This window comes from Nerophis ophidion, linkage group LG29, assembly GCF_033978795.1.
Source record: "Nerophis ophidion isolate RoL-2023_Sa linkage group LG29, RoL_Noph_v1.0, whole genome shotgun sequence".
Lineage (NCBI taxonomy): Eukaryota > Metazoa > Chordata > Actinopteri > Syngnathiformes > Syngnathidae > Nerophis > Nerophis ophidion.
In genome coordinates this window covers 5056050-5081049 of record NC_084639.1, presented here as the reverse complement: position 1 = coordinate 5081049, position 25000 = coordinate 5056050, and the positions used below count along the sequence as shown (strand labels likewise).

Sequence of the window (25000 nt, the reverse complement as noted above, 5' to 3'; positions counted from 1 at the left end):
CACAGTTGAAGTGTACCTTTGATGAAAATTACAGACCTCTGTCATCATTTTAAGTGGGAGAACTTGCACAATCGGTGTCTGACTAAATACTTTTTTGCCCCACTGTACATGTAGAGATTGTCAGAATAATTGTATCGAAATTATCACAAAACTTTGTGTTTTAAAGAGTTCCTGGCGAGAGGACAAAAGCTGTCTTTGATCCTACCAAGCAAGAGGCTTGTAAAACTCCACTCTGTACCCACATTTGAAGTCCTCTCCAAGGTTTCTCACAGTCATTCTCATCGACGTCCCACTGGGTCGTGAGTTTTTCCTTACCGTTATGTGGATTTCGTTGTGGCTTGTGCAGCCCTTTGAGACACTTTTGATTTAGGGCTGTATAAATAAAAATTGATTGATTGATTGAATATCTACTGTTGTATACGTGATTGTTTTTATGATGATTGTATATTTTTATTTTGGCATTCTTTTAATTTTCTGTCAAGCGCTTTGTGTACGAATTGTGCTCTATAAATAAACTTGAGTTAAATGCGAAAAAAAAATGTTGCTTGAGTTTTTGGAGGCTTTGAGAAAAAAAAAAAGATTAAAGCCAAATCTTACCTTTTGCAGGTGGAGGGTTCTAAAGAGAAGACTGCCAAGTACCGGGTCTACCAGCGCGTGGCTCTGATCCTGGCTCTGGTCTTCCTCGTTTCTGGTGTCTGCATTTTCAGCTTAGCCTATCTCTGGAGACCCAGCCTGGGGAAAGTAAGACATTTTTTTTTTTTATGCATGGCGGACCGTTATAACACGAATACCGAGACTTTTCCGAATGGAAGCTGACGTTTACAAGTGCAGGTAGAATGTGAGTAAGTGCGTAGTAACATCAGTGCTCCTGTGAAAGCAGCATCATTGTCCCGTAAACATCGTCAAGATGAAAGTCGGCTGAAAAAAACACCCTCGCTTTCCATTACCGCGAAAATCAAGCAGGTTGCATCAAAGCAAAAAATGACAAATGTACTCCATCCATCCATCCATTTTCTACCGCTTATTCCCTTTTGGGGTCGCGGGGGGCGCTGGTGCCTATCTCAGCTACAATCGGGCGGAAGGCAGGGGACACCCTGGACAAGTCGCCACCTCATTGCAGGGCCAACACAGATAGGCAGACAACATTCACACTCACATTCACACACTAGGGCCCATTTAGACATCCATCCATTTTCTACCGCTTATTCCCTTTTGGGGTCGCGGGGGGCGCTGGCGCTTATCTCAGCTACAATCGGGCGGAAGACGGGGCACACCCCGGACAAGTCGCCACCTCATTGCAGGGCCAACACAGATAGACAGACAACATTCACACTCACATTCACACACTAGGGCCCATTTAGACATCCATCCATTTTCTACCGCTTATTCCCTTTTGGGGTCGCGGGGGGCGCTGGCGCTTATCTCAGCTACAATCGGGCGGAAGGCGGGGCACACCCCGGACAAGTCGCCACCCCATCGCAGGGCCAACACAGATAGACAACATCCACACCCACATTCACACACCAGGGACCATTTAGACATCCATCCATTTTCTACCGCTTATTCCCTTTTTTTTGGGGGTTGCGGGGGGCGCTGGCGCCTCCCTGCGATGAGGTGGCGACTTGTCCAGGGTGTCCCCTGCCTTCCGCCCGATTGTAGCTGAGATAGGCGCCAGCGCCCCCCGCGACCCCCCAAAAAAAGGGAATAAGCGGTAGAAAATGGATGGATGTCTAAATGGGCCCTAGTGTGTGAATGTGAGTGTGAATGTTGTCTGTCTATCTGTGTTGGCCCTGCGATGAAGTGGCGACTTGTCCAGGGTGTCCCCTGCCTTCCGCCCGATTGTAGCTGAGATAGGCGCCAGCGCCCCCCGCGACCACAAAAGGGAATAAGCGGTAGGAAATGGATGGATGTCTAAATGGGCCCTAGTGTGTGAATGTGAGTGTGAATGTTGTCTGTCTATCTGTGTTGGCCCTGCGATGAGGTGGCGACTTGTCCAGGGTGTCCCCTGCCTTCCGCCCGATTGTAGCTGAGATAGGCGCCAGCGCCCCCCGCGACCCCCCCAAAAAAGGGAATAAGCGGTAGAAAATGGATGGATGTCTAAATGGGCCCTAGTGTGTGAATGTGAGTGTGAATGTTGTCTGCCTATCTGTGTTGGCCCTGCGATGAGGTGGCGACTTGTCCAGGGTGTCCCCTGCCTTCCGCCCGATTGTAGCTGAGATAGGCGCCAGCGCCCCCCGCGACCCCCCCAAAAAAGGGAATAAGCGGTAGAAAATGGATGGATGTCTAAATGGGCCCTAGTGTGTGAATGTGAGTGTGAATGTTGTCTGCCTATCTGTGTTGGCCCTGCGATGAGGTGGCGACTTGTCCAGGGTGTCCCCTGCCTTCCGCCCGATTGTAGCTGAGATAGGCGCCAGCGCCCCCCGCAAACCCCCCCACAAAAGGGAATAAGCGGTAGAAAATGGATGGATGTCTAAATGGGCCCTAGTGTGTGAATGTGAGTGTGAATGTTGTCTGTCTATCTGTGTTGGCCCTGCGATGAGGTGGCGACTTGTCCAGGGTGTCCCCTGCCTTCCGCCCGATTGTAGCTGAGATAGGCGCCAGCGCCCCCCGCGACCCCCAAAAAAAGGGAATAAGCGGTAGAAAATGGATGGATGTCTAAATGGGCCCTAGTGTGTGAATGTGAGTGTGAATGTTGTCTGTCTATCTGTGTTGGCCCTGCGATGAGGTGGCGACTTGTCCAGGGTGTCCCCTGCCTTCCGCCCGATTGTAGCTGAGATAGGCGCCAGCGCCCCCCGCGACCCCCCAAAAAAAGGGAATAAGCGGTAGAAAATGGATGGATGTCTAAATGGGCCCTAGTGTGTGAATGTGAGTGTGAATGTTGTCTGTCTATCTGTGTTGGCCCTGTGATGAGGTGGCGACTTGTCCAGGGTGTACCCTGCCTTCCGCCCGATTGTAGCTGAGATAGGCGCCAGCGCCCCCCGCAACCCCCCCACAAAAGGGAATAAGCGGTAGAAAATGGATGGATGTCTAAATGGGCCCTAGTGTGTGAATGTGAGTGTGAATGTTGTCTGTCTATCTGTGTTGGCCCTGCGATGAGGTGGCGACTTGTCCAGGGTGTCCCCTGCCTTCCGCCCGATTGTAGCTGAGATAGGCGCCAGCGCCCCCCGCGACCCCAAAAGGGAATAAGCGGTAGAAAATGGATGGATGTCTAAATGGGCCCTATTGTGTGAATGTGAGTGTGAATGTTGTCTGTCTATCTGTGTTGGCCCTGCGATGAGGTGGCGACTTGTCCAGGGTGTCCTTAGGTTGAAAAAAAACTAAACATTTTTTTCCTGTTGCCGTTATCTACTTTTTGATGACATTGTCAATGTCGTCTTCTTGTGATGGAACAAGCTGACCGGTGGCTGCAACAAGGCGCACGCAGACCTCCTGGCAATGTAATTGTCCCGGCAATTTATCTTCTCAAAATCCAATCCAATCACGCTTGATGGAGAACATTTTCACTCGCCTGCTTTTCCCAAGGCGCCAGAAGAATAACAAGAAGAAGAAGGGGAGGGGAAGATTATTTACCCAAACTAAAATACATCAATAATAGAAATGAAATCGAATAGAACAGTGGTTCTCAAATGGGGGTAAGCGTACCCCTGGGGGTACTTGAAGCTATGCCAAGGGGTATGTGACATTTTTTTTTAAATATTCTAAAAATAGCAACAATTAAAAAATCCTTTATAAATATACTTATTGAATAATAGGAATGTAAGTTCATAAACTGTCAATCAATCAATCAATCAATGTTTATTTATATAGCCCCAAATCACAAATGTCTCAAAGGACTGCACAAATCATTACGACTACAACATCCTCGGAAGAACCCACAAAAGGGCAAGGAAAACTCACACCCAGTGGGCAGGGAGAATTCACATCCAGTGGGACGCCAGTGACAATGCTGACTATGAGAAACCTTGGAGAGGACCTCAGATGTGGGCAACCCCCCCCCCCTCTAGGGGACCGAAAGCAATGGATGTCGAGCGGGTCTAACATGATACTGTGAAAAACTGTGAAAAAAAAACCAATGCAATATTCAGTGTTGACAGCTAGATTTTTTGTGGAAATGTTCCATAAATATTGATGTTAAAGGCCTATTAAAATGAGATTTTCTTATTTAAACGGGGATAGCAGGTTCATTCTGTGTGTCATACTTGATCATTTCGCCATATTGCCATATTTTTCCTGAAAGGATTTAGTAGAGAAGTAGGTAGAGTAGTCATTGACGATACACTGAAAAAAGTGACTTTTTGGAGCTATAAACTCTATTAAGAGTAACTGTCATAATTTACACCTAATATTTTTAACATTCAGTAAAAACCAGTTTGAGTAAAATTAAACATTTTATTAACGTAATACATGAATTATGGGGGAAGAGTAAGTTTTACTTATGTTTCCTCATACTATTTCAACGTTTAATAGTTGTACGTACATAAACCTAAAAATATTACATAAACTTTACTCTGAAAATAGTGTTTTGAAATGCATGCACGACGACGCATGCGCGCAGCACAACAGGCTCTGGCCGACTGGCTCTGCTCCGGCCGTTAGGATCACTTCACAGAGCACTGCAAGGTGGCATTATGGGTAATACTTATCTTGCCTTTATAGTGTGTTACAGAGTCGATGTTTATCAGAAATGTGTTTGGTGTGGGTTCACAGAGTGTGGCGCATATTAGTAAGAATTTTAAAGTTGTTTATATCACAACCGTCAGTATAAAATGTATGGCTGTTCAATCAATCAATCAATGTTTATTTATATAGCCCCAAATCACAAATGTCTCAAAGGACTGCACAAATCATTACGACTACAACATCCTCGGAAGAACCCACAAAAGGGCAAGGAAAACTCACACCAGTGGGCAGGGAGAATTCACATCCAGTGGGACGCCAGTGACAATGCTGACTATGAGAAACCTTGGAGAGGACCTCAGATGTGGGCAACCCCCCCCCTCTAGGGGACCGAAAGCAATGGATGTCGAGCGGGTCTAACATGATACTGTGAAAGTTCAATCCATAGTGGCTCCAAGACAGCAGTGAGAGTCCCGTCCACAGGAAACCATCTCAAGCGGATCAGCAGCGTAGAGATGTTGATCAAGTATGCATTGCAATCTCGTATTAGAAGCAGAGGAACGCATGCGCCCTTCCGGCACACAAACCATAGACAAAATGGTGTAAAAATGGGCGCAGTGACATGCTGAAGAGCATTGGTCCCCAATCACTGTGCCATGGCCGCAGAATAATTTGTTACAAAAAGTATTTTTTAATCACAGTCATTTTTTTCCTGCATGCCATTGATAAGCGCAGGAGTGAGAAGAGGTTTTAAAATAATTAGCGCTCTGACGGTTATTTAAGGAAATATGGTATACAAAATTTACTTAAAGTCTTTGAGTAAAATGATGTTCCTGCCGATGAATAACAAGTAGACTTTACTTAATTTGTTTAAATAAATATAACTTAAAACTTGGATGCAATTAAGTAACTGTTACTTAATATCTTCACAACTGTTATGTTATATGGTGAGTAGAATTTACTTGATACTGGCAAGTGAATGTTACTTGATATTGCAGCATTAAATTTTACATAAATCATTTGCGTGCAAATACTTACAATATTTTTTTTAAGTAAATCTTATGAGTTATTTTTTTCAGTGTAAAGTTCGCAGCTTTCGGTGTTAAGAGAAAAGCCCTGCCTCTACCGGAAGTCGCAGACGATGACGTCACATGTTTGATGGCTCCTCACATATTCACATTGATTTTAATGGGCGGCTCCAACAAAAAGTGCTATTCGGACCGAGAAAACGACAATTTCCCCATTATTTTGAACGATGATGAAAGATTCGTGTTTGAGGATATTGATAGCGACGGACTAGAGAAAAAAAAACCAACAACACAAAAAAGCGATTGCATTGGGACGGATTCCAATGTTTTTAGACACATTTACTAGGATAATTCTGGAAAATCCCTTATCTTTCTATTGTGTTGTTAGTGTTTTAGTAAGTTTAATAGTACCTGATAGTCGGAAGGGTGTCTTGACACCAGTGTCTCAGGGGAGTCGACGGCAGCTATGGACGGCACAATCTCAGCTTTTCTACGGTAAGAACTGACTTTGTAACCACAATTTTCTCACCGAAACCTGCTGGTTGACATTTGGTAGGGATCCATGTTCTCATAGGAAAGTTTCACCTCCAGGAATTATAAACAAGGAATCACCATGTGTTTGTGTGGCTAAAAGCTAAAGCTTCCCAACTCCATCTTTCTACTTTGACTTCTCCAATATTAATTGAACAAATTGCAAAAGATTCAGCAACACGGATGTCCAAAAAACTGTGTTAATTATGCCGTTAATTAGTCAACTAAAAAGGCCGTATTGGCATGTTAATATTTCATCATTGATATATAAACTATCAGACTGCGTGGTGGGCAGTAGTGGGTTTCAGTAGGCCTTTAAAGATTTTTTTTTTTTGTAAAGAAATGTTTAGAATTAAGTTCATGAATCCAGATGGATCTCTATCACAATCCCCATATTCTATTTTTCAACAAGTTTTTTGTTATTTTAATATAATTTATTTCCAAATACTTCAAGAAAGACCACTACAAATGAGCAATATCTTTTACTGTTATACAATTTAATAAATCAGAAACTGATGACATAGTGCTGTATTTTACTTCTTTATCTCTTTTTTTCAACCAAAAATGCTTTGCTCTGATTAGGGGGTACTTGAATTAAAAAAATGGTCACAGGGGGTACATCACTGAAAAAAGGTTGAGAACCACTGGAATAGAACAGTTGAAGAGAAAATCATCAAAACTAAAGCTCTGTTTACCTTGTACCCAAACTGTGGGTGCAGAATTTGGTACTTTTAAAAAATGTACTAACCGAATTTCATCGTTACTAGAGAGCACAGATTCACGTAAAATCGAACTGTGTCACGACTTGGACTAGGTTGTGGATTGTTTTTCCGAGGCAGAGGAAAGTTGGCGCAAGCAAGGCGTGAATGAAGGTACATATGTTTTATTTACACTATACTACAAAAAAAGGAATAAACAAACGGTATACTATACTATACTACAAACATTTGGCTATGAAACAAAACTATGAACATAAAACAAAACACTTGCACAATGGCATGAATAACAAAAACACTGTAACGAGAAAGGAACATGGGTCTTTTGCATGGAAGGCATAGAAGGTGGTGACGTTGCGAGAACGAACAACAGAAACAGACAGGCTCAAATAATACTGTGGTTATTAGTGAAAACAGGTGTAAGACATGAGGACAGGGGTGTGACATGAGGACAAGGTGAAAACTAATGGGTTGGCATGGTAATAAGACAAACAAGGAAGTGCAAAAACTAGAGACAATGGAGTCTTAAGCAAAACAGAACATAACTAAACAAACACATGAACAGACGTGACAAACTGTACCCATTAAGGTTGTATGGTATACCGGTATTGGTATAGTACTGCAATACTAACGAATCATATTCGGTACTATACCACCTCTGAAAAGTACCGGTCCCCTACCCTTCCAGCCCATTGTCCTTACGTCATGACATTGCTGGTTTACGATCAAACAAGCATGTTCGGCAGTGCACAATCACAGAGTACTTACAAGCAGACACAGTGTGTCGACAGAAAAGGGAGATCGGACGCATTTTGGCTTGAAAACTAACGATAAAGTTATAACACTGAAACACCCTCAGGAAGAGGTGCTTTAAGACATGCGACTAAAATCCATTCGCAGTCTGCAGTGTTTTAGCTACTTCTAAATTACTAATTCTTGTCTCCATGGCGACAAAGTAAGTTTCTTACAAGTATCATTCCTGCAGGACGAGCAATAGCTAAACATGCTTCACTACAGACCGTAGCTCACGGTCAAAATGTAACCAAACGCCATTGGTGGATCAACACCTAACATCCACTGTAATGATACCAAGTACAACAACGTATCTAGTCGAGACTACTATGATTACATCGATACTTTTTAGCATCACAAAATCTTCTTTCGTTTTTAAAAAAATGTACATTATGTTTATAAAGTCAGGAAATATGTCCCTGGACACATGAGGACTTTGAATATAACCAACATATGCTCCTGTAACTACTTGGTATCGGATCGATATCTAAATTTGTGGTATCCTCCAAAACTAATGTAAAGCATCCAAACAAACAGAAGAATAAGTGAGTATTACATTTTAACAGAAGTGTAGATAAAACATATTAAAACGGAAAATTAGCAGATATTAACAGTAAATGAACAAGTAGATTAGTATATTTTTTTACAGCTTGTCCTTTATAATTTTGACAAAATAATAAAACGGGGAATGAACTCACTAGCGCTAGCTTATCAGCATTAGGCCTGCGAGACCAAGTTTTATCCGGCCCGCGGGATGAGTTTGCCAAGTATAAAAATTAGCCAACATTTTTGAATGAAAGAAACTGCTGTTCTAAATGTGTCCACTAGATGTCACACTAGCAATTCCTTATACATCTGAAGATGATGCTCCATATGTAAACAAAAAAAACACATGACAGTGCAGCAGTCCAGGAAAATGAGCAAACTACATAAATAACATCCTGTAAATTGATTTTGACATCATTTTTTGGGCGCGATACATTGACATTTAACACCGATGAGTTGACTGATGAACATTATCACATAATGTTTTCAGAAAATATATTTTATTTTATTTATTTTATTAAAATTCAGTGTGAAAAAAATTAAGTGCATAAAAATTCAGTGTCAAAAAATATAGATGGCATTTTTGAACAATTTTTGCCATTTTTACACTGATTTTTTTTACACTGAATTTTAAAACACTGAAGTTGTTTTTTTTTAAAATTGCCAGCATAATTCGATCCGACAATAAAAAAGTGTTTCTTTCTATCAAGAAATGTGTGTTTTTGTTACGAAAGCTTTTTTTTTTACACACTAAATGTATGCAACTGAATTTTTTCATTGAGTTCAATTTAATTTAAAAAATATACAGTATATATTATTTTTAATTCAGTGTAGAAAAATTCAATTCATAAAAATTCAGAGTAAAAAAAAAAGTCAGTGTATTAAAATTCGGTGTTCAAGTTATTTTTCAATGAAATTGCCAGCATAATTTGATATAAAAAAAATTTGACATTAAACGTCTTTCTTTCCATGGAGGTTAATTTGTCTTTATTACGAAAAGTTTTTTTTATTAACACTGAATTTATGTAACTGTAAAAAAATAAAAAAATATTTTGTGTTTTTTTTAAAAACACTTAATTTATGTAACTGAATTTTTTAATCAAATTCAATTTCATTAAAACAATATATATATATTTTTTTAATGTGGCTTTTTATTTTTAGAAAAACCCATTTATATTTTGCAAAGCAATAACTGGCTGATATTTAAAACAAACATGCGTACTTCGCAAGCAAATATTTGTTTAGCTTACCTCATTATTAACTACCCTGTCTGCAACTGAAGTGGGTTGTTTGGGTGGATCTTTCCTCTGGATGTCTACGGCAGTTGTCGATGTAAACAAAGGATGAAGTCCGTAAGGTTTGCTCACTTTCGGTTGACATCCAAAAGTAGCAGCTAGTGAAAAGTTTGTTTTCCCTGCTTCAAGTTGTTTCATATGTTTTTGCCGTTTCGCATGTACTTCCAAAGCCTTGAAACCTCGTGATCCATAGTCAATATTATCATGACACCACGTGCACAAAACTTTTCCGGGACGATCGATTTTCCCAATAAAATCGCCGAACAGAGTCGTAACTTCTAGGTTGATTGGCAACACTAAATTGGCCCTAGTGTGTGAATGTGAGTGTGAATGTTGTCTGTCTATCTGTTGGCCCTGCGATGAGGTGGCGACTTGTCCAGGGTGTACCCCGCCTTCCGCCCGATTGTAGCTGAGATAGGCGCCAGCGCCCCCCGCGACCCCACAGGGGAATAAGCGGTAGGAAATGGATGGATGGAGTCGTAACTTCCTTCTTCCCAACAGTATCAGTGATTTCCCTTTCCATCCAGTCCCATCCATCCATTTTCTACCGCTTATTCCCTTTCGGGGTCACGGGGGGCGCTGGCGCCTATCTCAGCTACAATCGGGCGGAAGGCGGGGTACACCCTGGACAAGTCGCCACCTCATCGCAGGGCCAACACAGATAGACAGACAACATTCACACACTAGGGCCAATTTAGTGCTGCCAATCAACCTATCCCCAGGTGCATGTCTTTGGAAGTGGGAGGAAGCCGGAGTACCCGGAGGGAACCCACGCAGTCACGGGGAGAACATGCAAACTCCACACAGAAAGATCCCGAGCCTGGATTTGAACCCAGGACTGCAGGAACTTCGTATTGTGAGGCAGACGCACTAACCCCTCTGCCACCGTGAAGCCTCCATCCAGTCCCATCGAAACTTATTTTGGACATGTTTATCAATTTCTTTTACTCGTGAAGCGTCCTTTCTCCCGAGAACCGACATCGTTTACATTTGGAAAATCAATCAATCAATGTTTATTTATATAACCCTAAATCACAAATGTCTCAAAGGACTGCACAAACCACTACGACTACGACATTCTCGGAAGAACCCACATAAGGGCAAGGAAAACTCACACCCAGTGGGACGCCAGTGACAATGATGACTATGAGAAACCTTGGAGAGGACCTCAAATGTGGGCAACTCCCCCCCTCTGGGGGACCGAAAGCAAGGGATGTCGAGCGGGTCTAACATGATACTGTGAGAGTTCAATCCATAGTGGCTCGAGAGTTCAGTTCAAAGCGGATCCAAGACAGCAGCGAGAGTCCCGTCCACAGGACAGATACTAACGTCAACATTCATAACAGATGTCCTGATTGGTCACGAGGAACATATCGACTAATCAACTACTGCGTAATATAATATTACGCCGTGTTTGATTGGTCGACACTCCCCCCCCGAGATTAAAAAAGACGGAATTCCGACTTTAGACGGAAAAATCACATGCCTGCGTTATACTTGGCGACTTCAATGAATTTCTTTTTATACCGCGAAGACGGCAAAGTCTAATGAAAAAAGGGCTCATCTCCACTTCCTGTGTGGGCTGTGTTGTCCACGTCTGCTGCTTTCAACGTGGATATGAATCACCTTTGAGCAATCTCCTTTGTCCTTGTTAAATATTTCATGCCGGAGGTAGAGCAGTCATTATTTCCACTTTAATAAGCTGTGATCATTCTCACAAGGCACAAAAAGTGTTGATGGCAGAGGTTGCCAAGGCAATGAATATCAAACCTGAGCACCCAGGGTTTTTTTTTTTTTTTTTTTTGATTTAATGGGGTCTTCGGGGGAGGGCAGGGGGTGGGGGGCTCATTCGCAGGCCTCCTCATCAATTGAGCGTCATGGAGCCAATTTAGAGAGGCCCGTGTGACGGACAGGTGCTCCTCACAGAAAGTGGAAGTGCAATTATCTCGCTTGTCTGCTTAGCGGACACACAGCGGGGGGCCTTTCCGAGATGGATTTACAAACGGCGGGACAGAGGGATGGATGGATGGATGGATGGGTTGGTTGTGCTGGATGGATTAGTTCTCCCGTGACAATGTGGCAGTCAGTGGGCACCGCCTTCGCAGGACAAGGTTAAGGCGGCGGAACATCTAATGGCTGACATTAGGGGACGTTATAGTGACTCGAGTACTCTGAATTTTAAAACACTGAATTTATTTTTCAATGAAATTTCCAGCATAATTTGATGTAAAAAAAAAAATCAGACAATAAAAATGTGTTTCTTTCCATGGAGGTTAATTTGTGTCTTTATTACGAAACTTTTTTTTTTTTTTAACACTGAATTTATGTCATTTAATTTTTTTAATTGAATAAAATTTTATTAAAAATATATATATATTTTTGCAGTGTAAAAAAGTTGAATGCATAAAAATTCAGTGTAAGAATAAAATCAGTGTATTAATATTCAGCGTAAACAAATTTAGTGCATAGCAATTCAGTGCAAAAAAAAACATTTTTACACTGAATTTTAAAACACTGAATTTATTTTTCAATGAAATTACCACCATAATTTGATGTAAAAAAAAAAATCAGACAATAAAAATTTGTTTCTTTCCATGGAGGTTAATTTGTGTCTTTATTACGAAACCTTTTTTTTTTTTTAACACTGAATTTATGTCATTTAATTTTTTTAATTGAATTACATTTTATTAAAAATATATATATATTTTTGCAGTGTAAAAAAGTTGAATGCATAAAAATTCAGTGTAAAAATAAAGTCAGTGTATTAATATTCAGCGTAAACAAATTTAGTGCATAGCAATTCAGTGCAAAAAAAAACATTTTTACACTGAATTTTAAAACACTGAAGTTGTTTTTCAATGAAATTGCCAGCAAAATTTGATCCGACAATAAAAATGTGTTTCTTTTCATGGAAGTTAATTTGTGTCTTTAATACGAAAGCTTTTGTTTTTTTTACATTGAATTCATGTAACTCAATTTTTTAATTAAATACAATTTCATTTAAAAAAAAATCAATGTTTTAAAATTCAGTGTAAAAAATGTGTAAATTAATTCAGTGTGAAAAAATTCAATGGACAACACTTCAGTTAAAAAAATCACTATTAAAATTCAGTGCATAAAAATTCGGTGTATAAAAATCTATTGTACAATTTTTAGAAACTCATTTTAAAAACACTCAACTTTTTTACACTGAATTTTAAAACACCGAAGTGTTTTTTCAATGAAATTGCCAGCATATTTGATGGGGGGAAAAAAATCAGACAAAAAAATGTGTAATTTGTGTCTTTATTACAAAAGCTTTTTTTTTTAACACTGAATTTTTTAATTAAATTCAATTTCATTAAAAGTAAATATAGATATTTTTAAATTCAGTGTAAAAAAATAAAATGCATAAAAAGTCAGTTTAAAAAAAATTATAATTTTATTAAAATTCAGTGTGAAAAAAATTAAGTGCATAAAAATTCAGTGTCAAAAAATATAGATGGCATTTTTGAACAATTTTTGCCATTTTTACACTGATTTTTTTTACACTGAATTTTAAAACACTGAAGTTGTTTTTTAAAAAAATTGCCAGCATAATTCGATCCGACAATAGAAGTGTTTCTTTCTATCAAGAAATGTGTGTTTTTGTTACGAAAGCTTTTTTTTTTACACACTAAATGTATGCAACTGAATTTTTTCATTGAGTTCAATTTAATTTAAAAAATATACAGTACATATTATTTTTAATTCAGTGTAGAAAAATTCAATGCATAAAAATTCAGAGTAAAAAAAAAAGTCAGTGTATTAAAATTCAGTGTTCAAGTTATTTTTCAATGAAATTGCCAGCATAATTTGATATAAAAAAAAATTGACATTAAACGTCTTTCTTTCCATGGAGGTTAATTTGTCTTTATTACGAAAAGTTTTTTTTATTAACACTGAATTTATGTAACTGTAAAAAAATAAAAAAATATTTTGTGTTTTTTTTAAAAACACTTAATTTATGTAACTGAATTTTTTAATCAAATTCAATTTCATTAAAACAATATATATATTTTTTTTTAATTCAGTGTAAAAAAATTCAATGCATAAAATTCAGTGTAAAAAAAAAATCAGTGTATTAATATTCAGTGTAAACAAATATAGTGCATAAGAATTCAGTGTAAAAAAAACATTTTTACACCGAATTTTAAAACACTGAAGTTGTTTTTCAATGAAATTGCCAGAATAATTAGATCTGACAATAAAAATGTGTTTCTTTTCATGGAGGTTAATTTGTGTCTTTATTACGAAAGCTTTTGTTTTTTTTCTATTTAATTTATGTAACTTAATTTTTTCATTAAATTAAGATTCATAAAAAAACAATGTTTTAAAATTCAGTGTTTAAAAATTAAATGTAAAATAATTCAGTGTAGAAAAATTAAATGTATGAAAATCGGTTAAAAAAAATCACTATTAAAATTCAGAGTAAAACGTTGCAAGGCATAAAAATTCAGTGTAAAAAAACGTATTGTTTTGCTTTTTTTTTTTTACACTGAATTTTCATACACTGATTTTAAAACACTCAAGTTTTTTTTTTTATAAAATTGCCAGCATAATTTGATGTAAAAAAAATCTGGGAAAAAAATGTTGTTTCTTTCCATGGAGGTTAATTTGTTTATTACAAAAGCTTTTGTTGTTGTTTTTTTACACTAAATTTATGTAATATAATTTTTTCATTAAATTAAATTTCATTAAAAAAAATAATGTTTTAAAATTCATCCATCCATCCATCCATCCATGCATCCTCTCCCACTTATCCGAGGCTACCCTTTGTCACGGTCAAAGGGATGCCACCCGGAGGTCTTTCGGACATGTACGACCAGTAAGAGGTCACAAGGAAGACCCAGTACACGTTGGGAAGACTATGTCTCCCGGTTGGCCTGGGAACCACTCGGGATCCCCCGGGAGGAGCTGGACGAAACGACAAACGGCCTCAGAGGAGATAATGTTTGAAAAAAGCACCATTTTTTGCAAACGTCCTGTTGATTTTAGCCGCAGGGTGTGATTGTATGAAATATAGGTCTAACTGAGACCTACATGTATGTTTTTGTTTCATGTTTCTACGACGTTCCTAATGGAAGTTATAGGCAGTTTTGTCTGTGTTTTCTCCCTAGGGGGCGCTAGAGCACAATTTTCAGTTTTGGGGTTTGGTTTTTTGATTAGATCGCAATTGTCGCCAGTCCTGATGTGTGTGTCAAGTTTGGTGAGTTTTGAAGCATGTTAAGGGGGTCAAATTACAGCTCAAAGAGAAGGCAAAATAATAATAAGGAATAACCTCCCAAAGGGACATTTGGTCCCTAATAATAATGAAACCTTAGAAATTCAATAGGGTCCTCTGTCCCAAAGGGACATCGGTCCCTAATTACAAAAAAGAGAGCCGCAGCAGCCGTCAGTGTACCCAGCTGAGGGGCAAATGTCCACTATTTTCCTTCTGCCAGGCGAGCCAAGCAAGTGTCCAAAGGACAGCAGCTCAATGAAGTCAAGATAGCAAACGCCGACACACAAGAGCTGCGAGGAGGGATTCAGACCGACAACAGCGAGCGGGGGCAACCTGCAGGGCCACGCAAACGAGCAAGAGACGAGGCGGCAGACAGGTGAAGCCCGTTACGCCAGGGCCGAGCGGTCAAAAGGGAGAGGCAAACACTTTAAGAAGCAGAAGTACAGAACTTGAACTCAATAAAACATGGGAAAAAAGTCCGAAGAGAATCACCGCTAAAAACCTCCAGATTTGTTCTGTTTACATATCTATGGAAATGATGGGAAGTTGGTAAAGAAAACACTTCTTTGACCACAAGGTCCTTAAAAACAGCTAGATTCAGCACCACAACCAAGGGATGGGTACCGTTCACATTTGAACCCATACAGTACCGATTCCTGCTACCCGGGAATCAACACCGCTACAAATTTTCAGTACTTGTGTTTGTGTTAATATTAAAAAAAAACAATTGTTTATGATAATAATTGTAGACTCTAGAACCCGGAAAAGGGTGGAGTGCCATCTCCGGGTTGGGGAGGAGACCCTGCCCCAAGTGGAGGAGTTCAAGTACCTAGGAGTCTTGTTTACGACTGAGGGAAGAGTGGATCGTGAGATCGACAGGCGGATCGGTGCGGCGTCTTCAGTAATGCGGACGTTGTATCGATCCGTTGTGGTGAAGAAGGAGCTGAGCCGGAAGGCAAAGCTCTCAATTTACCGGTCGATCTACGTTCCCATCCTCACCTATGGTCATGAGCTTCGGGGTCATGACCGAAAGGATAAGATCACGGGTACAAGCGGCCGAAATGAGTTTCCAGGTCTCTCCCTTAGAGATAGGGTGAGAAGCTCTGCCATCCGGGAGGAACTCAAAGTAAAGCCGCTGCTCCTCCACATGGAGAGGAGCCAGATGAGTTGGTGCGGGCATCTGGTCAGGATGCCACCCGAACGCCTGTTTAGGGCAGGTCCAACCGGTAGGAGGCCACGGGGAAGACCCAGGACACGTTGGGAAGACTATGTCTCCCGGCTGGCCTGGGAACGCCTCGTGATCCCCCGGGAAGAGCTAGACGAAGTGGCTGGGGAGAGGGAAGTCTGGGTTTCCCTGCTTAGGCTGTTGCCCCCGCGACCCGACCTCGGATAAGCGGAAGATGATGGATGATGGATGGATGGACTCTAGAACAAGGGTCTCAAACAAGAGCCCCGCACCTTAATATGAAAATTTATGTTGGTGCAGCCCGTGAGTTTTATATGAATAGCGCTTCACAGCGTCATACTTGTATACCCTCAATTTTTCCGGGAGACTCCCAATTTTCAGTGCCCCTTCAGGGGTTGTCATTCTCCCGAATTTCACCCATACAACAATATTAAAGGGGGCGCTGTGGAGGCACTGCCTTTAGCGTCCTCTAAGCGACTGCAAGACATAGTTGATCAACAGCCACACAGGTCACACTGAGGGTGGCCGTGTAAACAACTTTAACATGGTTACAAACAAACGCTATACTGTGAACCCACACCAAACAAGATTGACAAACACATTTTAGGAGAACATCTGTAACACAACATAAACAAATACCCAGAATCCCATGCAGCCCTAACTCTTCCAGGCTACAATATACATCCCCACCACCCCCAACCCCGCCGCCTATTGACAAGACGGCAGGTTTTAGAGGACGCTAAATATTGTTGTCCGTGTGAAAACCGGGAGAATGATTGCTCCAGGAGATCGTCAATAGGAGCACTGATATTCGGGTGCTTCCCGGAAAGATCACGAGAGTTGGCAAGTATGTTGCTAGGGCGGGAAAGCCATTCAAAGAAGGTGAATTCATTAAAAAGTGCATGTTGGATTTTTTAAAGAAATCTTTTCTTGTGGCCCAGCCTCACCCAGTTTCTGCATCCAGTGGCCCCCAGGTAAATTGAGTTTGAGACTCCTGCTCTAGAAAGAGGTTCTGTAACAGCTTCTTCCCTTAGGCCGTAAGACTCTTGAACGCATCATAATATAATTATCCCCTCAACTCCCCCGAAAATGGATTAACTCGTTGGAATAAAAAAAATATAACATACATCCATAAACGTGGACGCATGTGAAAAAGTGCAATATATTTAACCGTACAGTAATCTAGTTATTTATTCATATATATTTATATATATTATTTATTTTTTATGTATATGTATGTATTAATTATATATCTTTATTTAATTATATATGCACCTTATTGCTTTTTTTTTTATCCTGCACTACCATGAGCTAATGTAACGAAATTTCGTTCTTATCTGTGCTGTAAAGTTCATATTTGAATGACAATAAAAAGGATGTCTAAGGCTAATATTTTTATTACATTGAAAAATAACTGCTCTCCTGTCGTTATATCTGGTTTTATTATCACATTTCTTAGTATGTATGCACGGCAATAAAGTTGCAGGTTCAAGACGTTAGATCCGTGGTTCTCAACCTTTTTTCAGTGATGTACCCCCCGTGAACAGTTTTTTAATTCACGTACCCCTTAATCAGAGCAAAGCATTTTTGGTTGAAAAAAAGAGATAAAGAAGTAAAATACAGCACTATGTCATCAGTTTCTGATTTATTAAATTGTATAACAGTGCAAAATATTGCTCATTTATAGTGGTCTTTCTTGAACTATTTGGAAAAAAGATATAAAAATAACTAAAACTTGTTGAAAAATAAACAAATGATTCAATTATAAATAAATATTTCTACACATAGAAGTAATCATCAACTTAAAGTGCCCTCTTTGGGGATTGTAATAGAGATCCATTTGGATTCATCAACATTTCTTCACAAAAAAAGACATTTTTAACATCAATATTTATGGAACATGTCCACAAAAAATCTAGCTGTCAACACTGAATATTGCATTGTTTTTTTTTCACAGTTTATGAACTTACATTCATATTTTGTTGAAGTATTATTCAATAAATATATTTGTAAAGGATTTTTGAATTGTTGCTATTTTGAGAATATTTTTTTAAAAATCTCACGTACCCCTTGGCATACCTTCAAGTACCCCCAGGGGTACGCGTACCCCCATTTGAGAACCACTGCGTTAGATGACAGAAGTGTATAGCTTATGGTGTGTTGTTTAGGCTTCCGTTGCGCCCCAGGAAGTGTTAATACTGTAAGTTTTCTTACAGAATTAACTTCTTTTTAACTTCCGATACGTTTTGGTACTTTTCAAAATAAAGGGGACCACAAGAAATTTCAATATTAACTTAATTGGAAAATACAAACGGTATTAAGGAAAAATGGAGGTATTTAGTGGTGAAATAGGAAATAAAACGGAGAAAAGGCAACAGGAAATTCACTAAAACAAACAATTAATTGGTTTTCAATTAATTATTTAATCAGCAGTCAATACATGAAAAACAATTTTACAACACCAACTGGTTTGTACGCTATTTTAATCTGTTTACTTGTTAACATTTTAATGCCAAACTTTAACTGATAAAATGTTACTTTTTTACTAGTTTTGTCCCGATACCAATATTTTGGTACCGGAACTAAAATTATTTTGATACTTTTTGGCATTTTTGACTTTATTTTAACAAAAAATCTTAGGGTAATTTAAACATAAGTTTCTTATTGCAGTTTTGTCCTTAAATAAAATAGTAAACATACGAAACAACTTGTCTTTTAGTAGTAAGTAAACAAACAAAGGCTCCTAATTTAGTCTGCTGACATATGCAGTAACATATTGTGTCTTTTTCCATTCTATTGTTTTGCCAACATCATGAGGGACAAGCTGTAAAAATTGATTATTAATCTACTTGTTCATTTACTGTTAGTATCGGCTTACTTTCTTTTTTCACATGTTCTATCTACACTTCTGTTAAATTGAAATAATCACTTATTCTTTTGTTGTTTGGATACTTTTCATTAGTTTTGGATGATACCACAAATTTGGGTATCATTCCGATACCAAATAGTTACAGGATCCTACATTTGTCATATTCAAAGTCCTCATGTGTCCAGGAACATATTTCCTGAGTTTATAAACACAGTATACACTTTTTTGAAAAACTAAAGAAGATTTTGTGATGTTAAAAAAGACCGATGTAATCCTAGTACTATCGACTAGATACACTATTGTACGTGGTATCATTACAGTGGATGTGTGGATCCACCAATGGTGTTTGTTTATATCGTAGCGTCCCGGAAGAGTTGGTGCTGCAGGGAATTCTGAGAATTTGTTCTGTAGTCTTGCGGTGCAAAGATGGTCCCAAAATGTGTATGTCGATGTTGTTTAGTGTGGTTTCACTATATGGCACATGTTTATGACAGTGTTGGCATTGGTCATACTGCCACCCTTAGAGTGACTGTTAGTATGGCTGTTGAATAAGTATTGCCTTCATTCACTCATCTGCGGTGTTTAAAGTTAGGTTGTTTGTGACATCAGTTCATTATTTAGAGAGAGAGAGAGAGAGAGAGAGAGAGAGAGAGAGAGTGAGAACTTTATTGATTCCTTCAGGAGAGTTTTATATATATATACATATATATATATATATATATATATATATATATACATATACATATATACATATACATACATATATATATATATATATATACATATACATATATATATATATACATATATATATATACACATGTGTATACATATATATATATATATATATATATGTATATATATACATACATACATATATATATATATACATACATACATATATACATATATATATACATATACATATACATATACATATATATACATGTGTATACATATATATATATATATATATATACATATATATATATATATATATATATATATTAATAACTGCTTAACAGTCGTTATGTCTGGTTCCATTATCACATTTCTTAGTATGTATGCATGACAATAAAGTTGCAAGTCCAAGATGTTAGATGACAGAAGTGTACAGTATAGCTCATGGTGTGTTGTTTTGTCTTCTGTTGCGCCCCAGGAAATGTTAATACTGTAAGTTTTGTACTTTTGTTACCAAAATTACTTTGGTACATATAGCAGTTATTATTTTTTAAATGTAATAAAAATATAAAAGCCAGTCGGCACAGTGGTCTAGTGGTTAGAATGTCTGCCCTGAGTTCGGTAAGTCGCGAGTTCAAACCCCGGCCGAGTCATACCAAGACTTTAAAAATGGGACCCATGACCTCCCTGCTTGGCACTCAGCATCAAGGGTTGGAATTGGGGGTTAAATCACCAAAAATGATTCACGGGCGCGGCCACCGCTGCTGCTCACTGAGATTGAGAAAAAGGCGGATCCGCTTCACGTTGTGACGTAACGGGTGAAAGGTCATCGCTCCGACAGGCGATTAATTGAAAGGCGTTTAAATCGCTAAATTCACCCTTTTAGGGTTAGGAAATCGGTTAAAAAAAACATACGGTCTTTTTTTCATCAAGGTAAATATTGACGCTTACATAGGTCTGCTGATAATGTTCCCCTTTAATTATCGGGCATAATGACCTCTTAGTCAGGCTTTGTTGATTGTAGATTATATGTTATGTGACTTATACATGATGTAAAGCTTAAAGTTAAAGTACCACTGACAGTCACACACACACACGGTAAGTGTGGTAAAATTATCCTCTGCCTTTGACCCATCCCCTTGTTCTACCCCCTGGGAGGTGAGGGGAGCAGTGAGCAGCAGCGATGGCCGCACTTGGGAATCATTTTTGGTGATTTAACCCCCAATTCCATCCCTTGATGCTGAGCGCCAAGCAGGGAGGTAATGGGTCCCATTTTTATAGTCTTTGGTATGACTCAGCCGGATTTGAACTCGCGACCTACCACAAGGCTACTGAAGTGAAGTGAATTATATTTATACAGCGCTTTTCTCTAGTCTCCTCTCTGAGCTGCTACCTTACCGTGGTAGAGGAGGATCTTCAGCTCTCACTGGATCGGTTCGCAGCCGAGTGTGAAGCGACCGGAATGAGAATCAGCACCTCCAAGTCCGAGTCCATGGTTCTCGCCCGGAAAAGGGTGGAGTGCCATCTCCGGGTTGGGGAGGAGACCCTGCCCCAAGTGGAGGAGTTCAAGTACCTAGGAGTCTTGTTCACGAGTGGGGGAAGAGTGGATCGTGAGATCGACAGGCGGATCGGTGCGGCGTCTTCAGTAATGCGGACGTTGTACCGATCCGTTGTGGTGAAGAAGGAGCTGAGCCGGAAGGCAAAGCTCTCAATTTACCGGTCGATCTACGTTCCCATCCTCACTTATGGTCATGAGCTTTGGGTCATGACCGAAAGGATAAGATCACGGGTACAAGCGGCCGAAATGAGTTTCCTCCGCCGGGTGGCGGGGCTCTCCCTTAGAGATAGGGTGAGAAGCTCTGCCATCCGGGAGGAGCTCAACGTAAAGCCGCTGCTCCTCCACATCGAGAGGAGCCAGATGAGGTGGTTCGGGCATCTGGTCAGGATGCCACCCGAACGCCTCCCTAGTGAGGTGTTTAGGGCACGTCCAACCGGTAGGAGGCCACGGGGAAGACCCAGGACACGTTGGAAAGACTATGTCTCCCGACTGGCCTGGGAACGCCTCGGGATCCCCCGGGAAGAGCTAGACGAAGTGGCTGGAGATAGGGAAGTCTGGGCTTCCCTGCTTAGGCTGCTGCCCCCGCGACCCGACCTCGGATAAGCGGAAGATGATGGATGGATGGATGGCTTTTCTCTAGTGACTCAAAGCACTTCACATAGTGAAACCCAATATCTAAGTTACATTCAAACCAGTGTGGGTGGCACTGGGAGCAGGTGGGTAAAGTGTCTTGCCCAAGGACACAACGGCAGTGACTAGGATGGCGGAAGCGGGAATCGAACCAGCAGCCCTCAAGTTGCTGGCATGGCCGCTCTACCAACCGAGCTATGCCGCTCCGTACTGAAACAAGCTAATGTAAAACGTACCAAACACGCCACAAAATTAACAACAAAAATATTGATTTTTCAAAAAGATTGAAAGTTTCCATCAATCCCAGGTGGGTACTCGGCATTGCCAGTGGGTGCTCGGGGCCCGAAGCACCCACTGGATCGGCGTGCGTGTGTGTGTGTGTGCGTGTGTGTGTGCACGATATTGCGTCAGTATGTGTTTCCACTGTACGCTTTTGGCTTACGGCAAATATTTCTGTTTGCACCGTGCTCATTATTGTTCTGGGCCGCAAGTCTCGCTGGGGGAATACGGCCTCCTTGTACAAGAATCCTCCGTCGTTATTACTGCTTTACCTCAGCAAGCCTCACAGAATACAGTGTGGCTGCTTAAAAAGTGCTTTTTTTTTTCTCCCCCCTAATCCCAATTCGATGTGTGTCTGCACACGTGCTTTCGGAATCAACATTTTCCTATCATCAGATGTGATAAATCCGGCGCTATTTTTAATTCATGAACCACTTGGACGAGGATTATCCGGGGACCGGCAGTCGGGCGGGGAGTAATTGTGGACCTGTAGATGAACCCTGAATGGCTCACAGGTGTTCCTGCTGCTGGCCAAAGCCCGCCTGAGAAAGGCGGCAAGGCGAGGCCCACGTTTCATTACTCAAATGAAAATTGCATCGCTCGTCCCGTCCCGAGGTAGCTGCCGGCTTGTCGCCGCTGATAGCCTCTTAAAGGCATCGCTTTTTGTAATGAGCATTGCTTTTCCCATCGGTCACAGGTATATGGTCTCTCAAGGCTGTTTGTTTATTTATTGCTGGTAAGCTGAGTGTCGTGATTCCGTCAAAAATGAATTAATAACGTGTTTTTTTTTACCTGGGTCCATAACAAATTTTGCTTATTACCGATAAATGAAACTGTCAACTTTATTCCATCCATCCATCCATTTCCTACCGCTTGTCCCGTTAGGCTCCAGCACCCCCTGCAACCTCGATCTCAGCTTGAGACCAAATTAACCACTAAGTAAATATCACTAAGGTTGTCCGTAGAGATAGCTGATATCGGACTGCTGATATTATTGGCCGATTACTACTTTAAAATATAATATCAGAAATTATCGGTATCAGTTTCTAAAAGTCAAATTTGTGATTTGTTAAAACACCGCTGTATAGAGTCATACACGGACGTAGGAAGAAGTACAGAGCGCCAAAAGTGCCTTTAGGTGCCGGCCCAATCACATAATATCAACAAGTTTTCACACACACAAGAGAATGCAAGGCATGATTGGTCAACAGCCATACAGGTCACACTGAGGGTGGCCGTATAAACAACTTTAACACTGTTACAAATATGCGCCACACTGTGAACACACACCAAACAAGAATGACAAACACATTTCGGGAGAACATCCGCACCGTAACACAACATAAACACAACAGGACATATACCCAGAACCCCTTGCAGCACTAACTCTTCCGGGACGGTACAATATACACCCCACGCTACCCCCCACCAAAACCCCGCCCACCTCAACCTCCTCATGCTCTTTCAGGGAGAGCATGTCCCGGATTCCAAGCTGCTGTTTTGAGGCATGTTACTTCAATAACAAAAATTACATAACTTCAGTTGATTTATTTTGGAAAACCTTGTTACATTGTTTAATGCATCCAGCGGGGCATCACAACAAAATTAGCCCGAGTGTGTGAATGTAAGTGTGAATGTTGTCCATCTATCTGTGTTGGCCCTGTGATGAGGTAGTGACTTGTCCAGGGTGCACCCCGCCTTCTGCCTGAATGCAGCTGAGATAGGCACCAGGGCCCGCCGTAACCCCAAAAGGGACAAGCGTTAGAAAATGGATGGATTGTTGGATGAGTATGTGTACTTTTGACCCAGCAGGATGGTCACATTTTCAGTAGACCCATAATTAATTCATGAAAGAACCAAACTTCATGAATGTGTTTTGTGACCAACAAGTGTGTGCTCCAATCACTCTATCACCCATCCATCTGATTTCTACCGCTTGCAAACCATTTGGGGTCACTGGAATCACTCTATCACAAAAAAACAAAACTCTGATCGGAACATCCCCATTCTACAAACCCCATTTCCGTTTGAGTTGGGAAATTGTGTTAGATGTAAATATAAACGCAATACGATGATTTGCAAATCATTTTCAACCCATATTCAGTTGAATGCACTACAAAGACAACATATTTGATGTTCAAACCCATTAAACTTATTTTTTTATTTTTGCAAATAATCATTAACATGGCTGCTACACGTGCCAAAGTAGTTGGGAAAGGGCATGTTCACCACTGTGTTACATCACCTTTTCACTCAATAAATGTTCGGGAACTGAGGAAAGTAATTGTTGAAGCTTTGAAAGTGGAATTCTTTCCCATTCTTGTTTTATGTAGAGCTTCAGTCGTTCAACAGTCCGGGGTCTCCGCTGTCGTATTTTACGCTTCATAATGCGCCACACATTTTTGATGGGAGACAGGTCTGGACAGCAGGCGGTCCAGGAAAGTACCCGCACTCTTTTTTTACGAAGCCACGCTGTTGTAACACGTGCTGGATGTGACTTGGCATTATCTTGCTGAAATAAGCAGGGGCATCCATGAAAAAGACGGCGCTTAGATGGCAGCATATGTTGTTCCAAAACCTGTATGTACCTTTCAGCATTAATGGTGCCTTCACAGATGTGTAAGTTACCCATGCCTTGGGCACTAATGCACCCCCATACCATCACAGATGCTGGCTTTTGAACTCCGCGTCGATAACAGTCTGGATGGTTCGCTTCCCCTTTGGTCCGGATGACACAATGTCGAATATTTCCAAAAACAATTTGAAATGTGGACTCGTCAGACCACAGAACACTTTTCCACTTTGCATCCGTCCATCTTAGATGATTTCGGGCCCAGAGAAGCCGGCGTAGTTTCTGGATGTTGTTGATAAATGGCATTTGCTTTGCATAGTAGAGTTTTAACTTGCACTTACAGATGTAGCGACAAACTGTATTTAGTGACAGTGGTTTTCTGAAGTGTTCCTGAGCCCATGTGGTGATATCCTTTAGAGATTTTTGATACAGTGCCATCTGAGGGATCGAAGGTCACG

General features: G+C 40.3%; 1 protein-coding gene across 1 annotated transcript in view; it reads left to right on the top strand.

The window, feature by feature from the left end:
• tnmd (tenomodulin) overlaps positions 1 to 25000 on the top strand; it is a 231066-nt gene that overhangs the window by 13659 nt on the left and 192407 nt on the right. The window contains exon 2 of the mRNA XM_061892139.1: positions 607 to 741. Coding sequence (XP_061748123.1) covers positions 607 to 741 — 135 coding nt within the window. The remainder of the gene's footprint in view (positions 1 to 606; positions 742 to 25000) is intronic.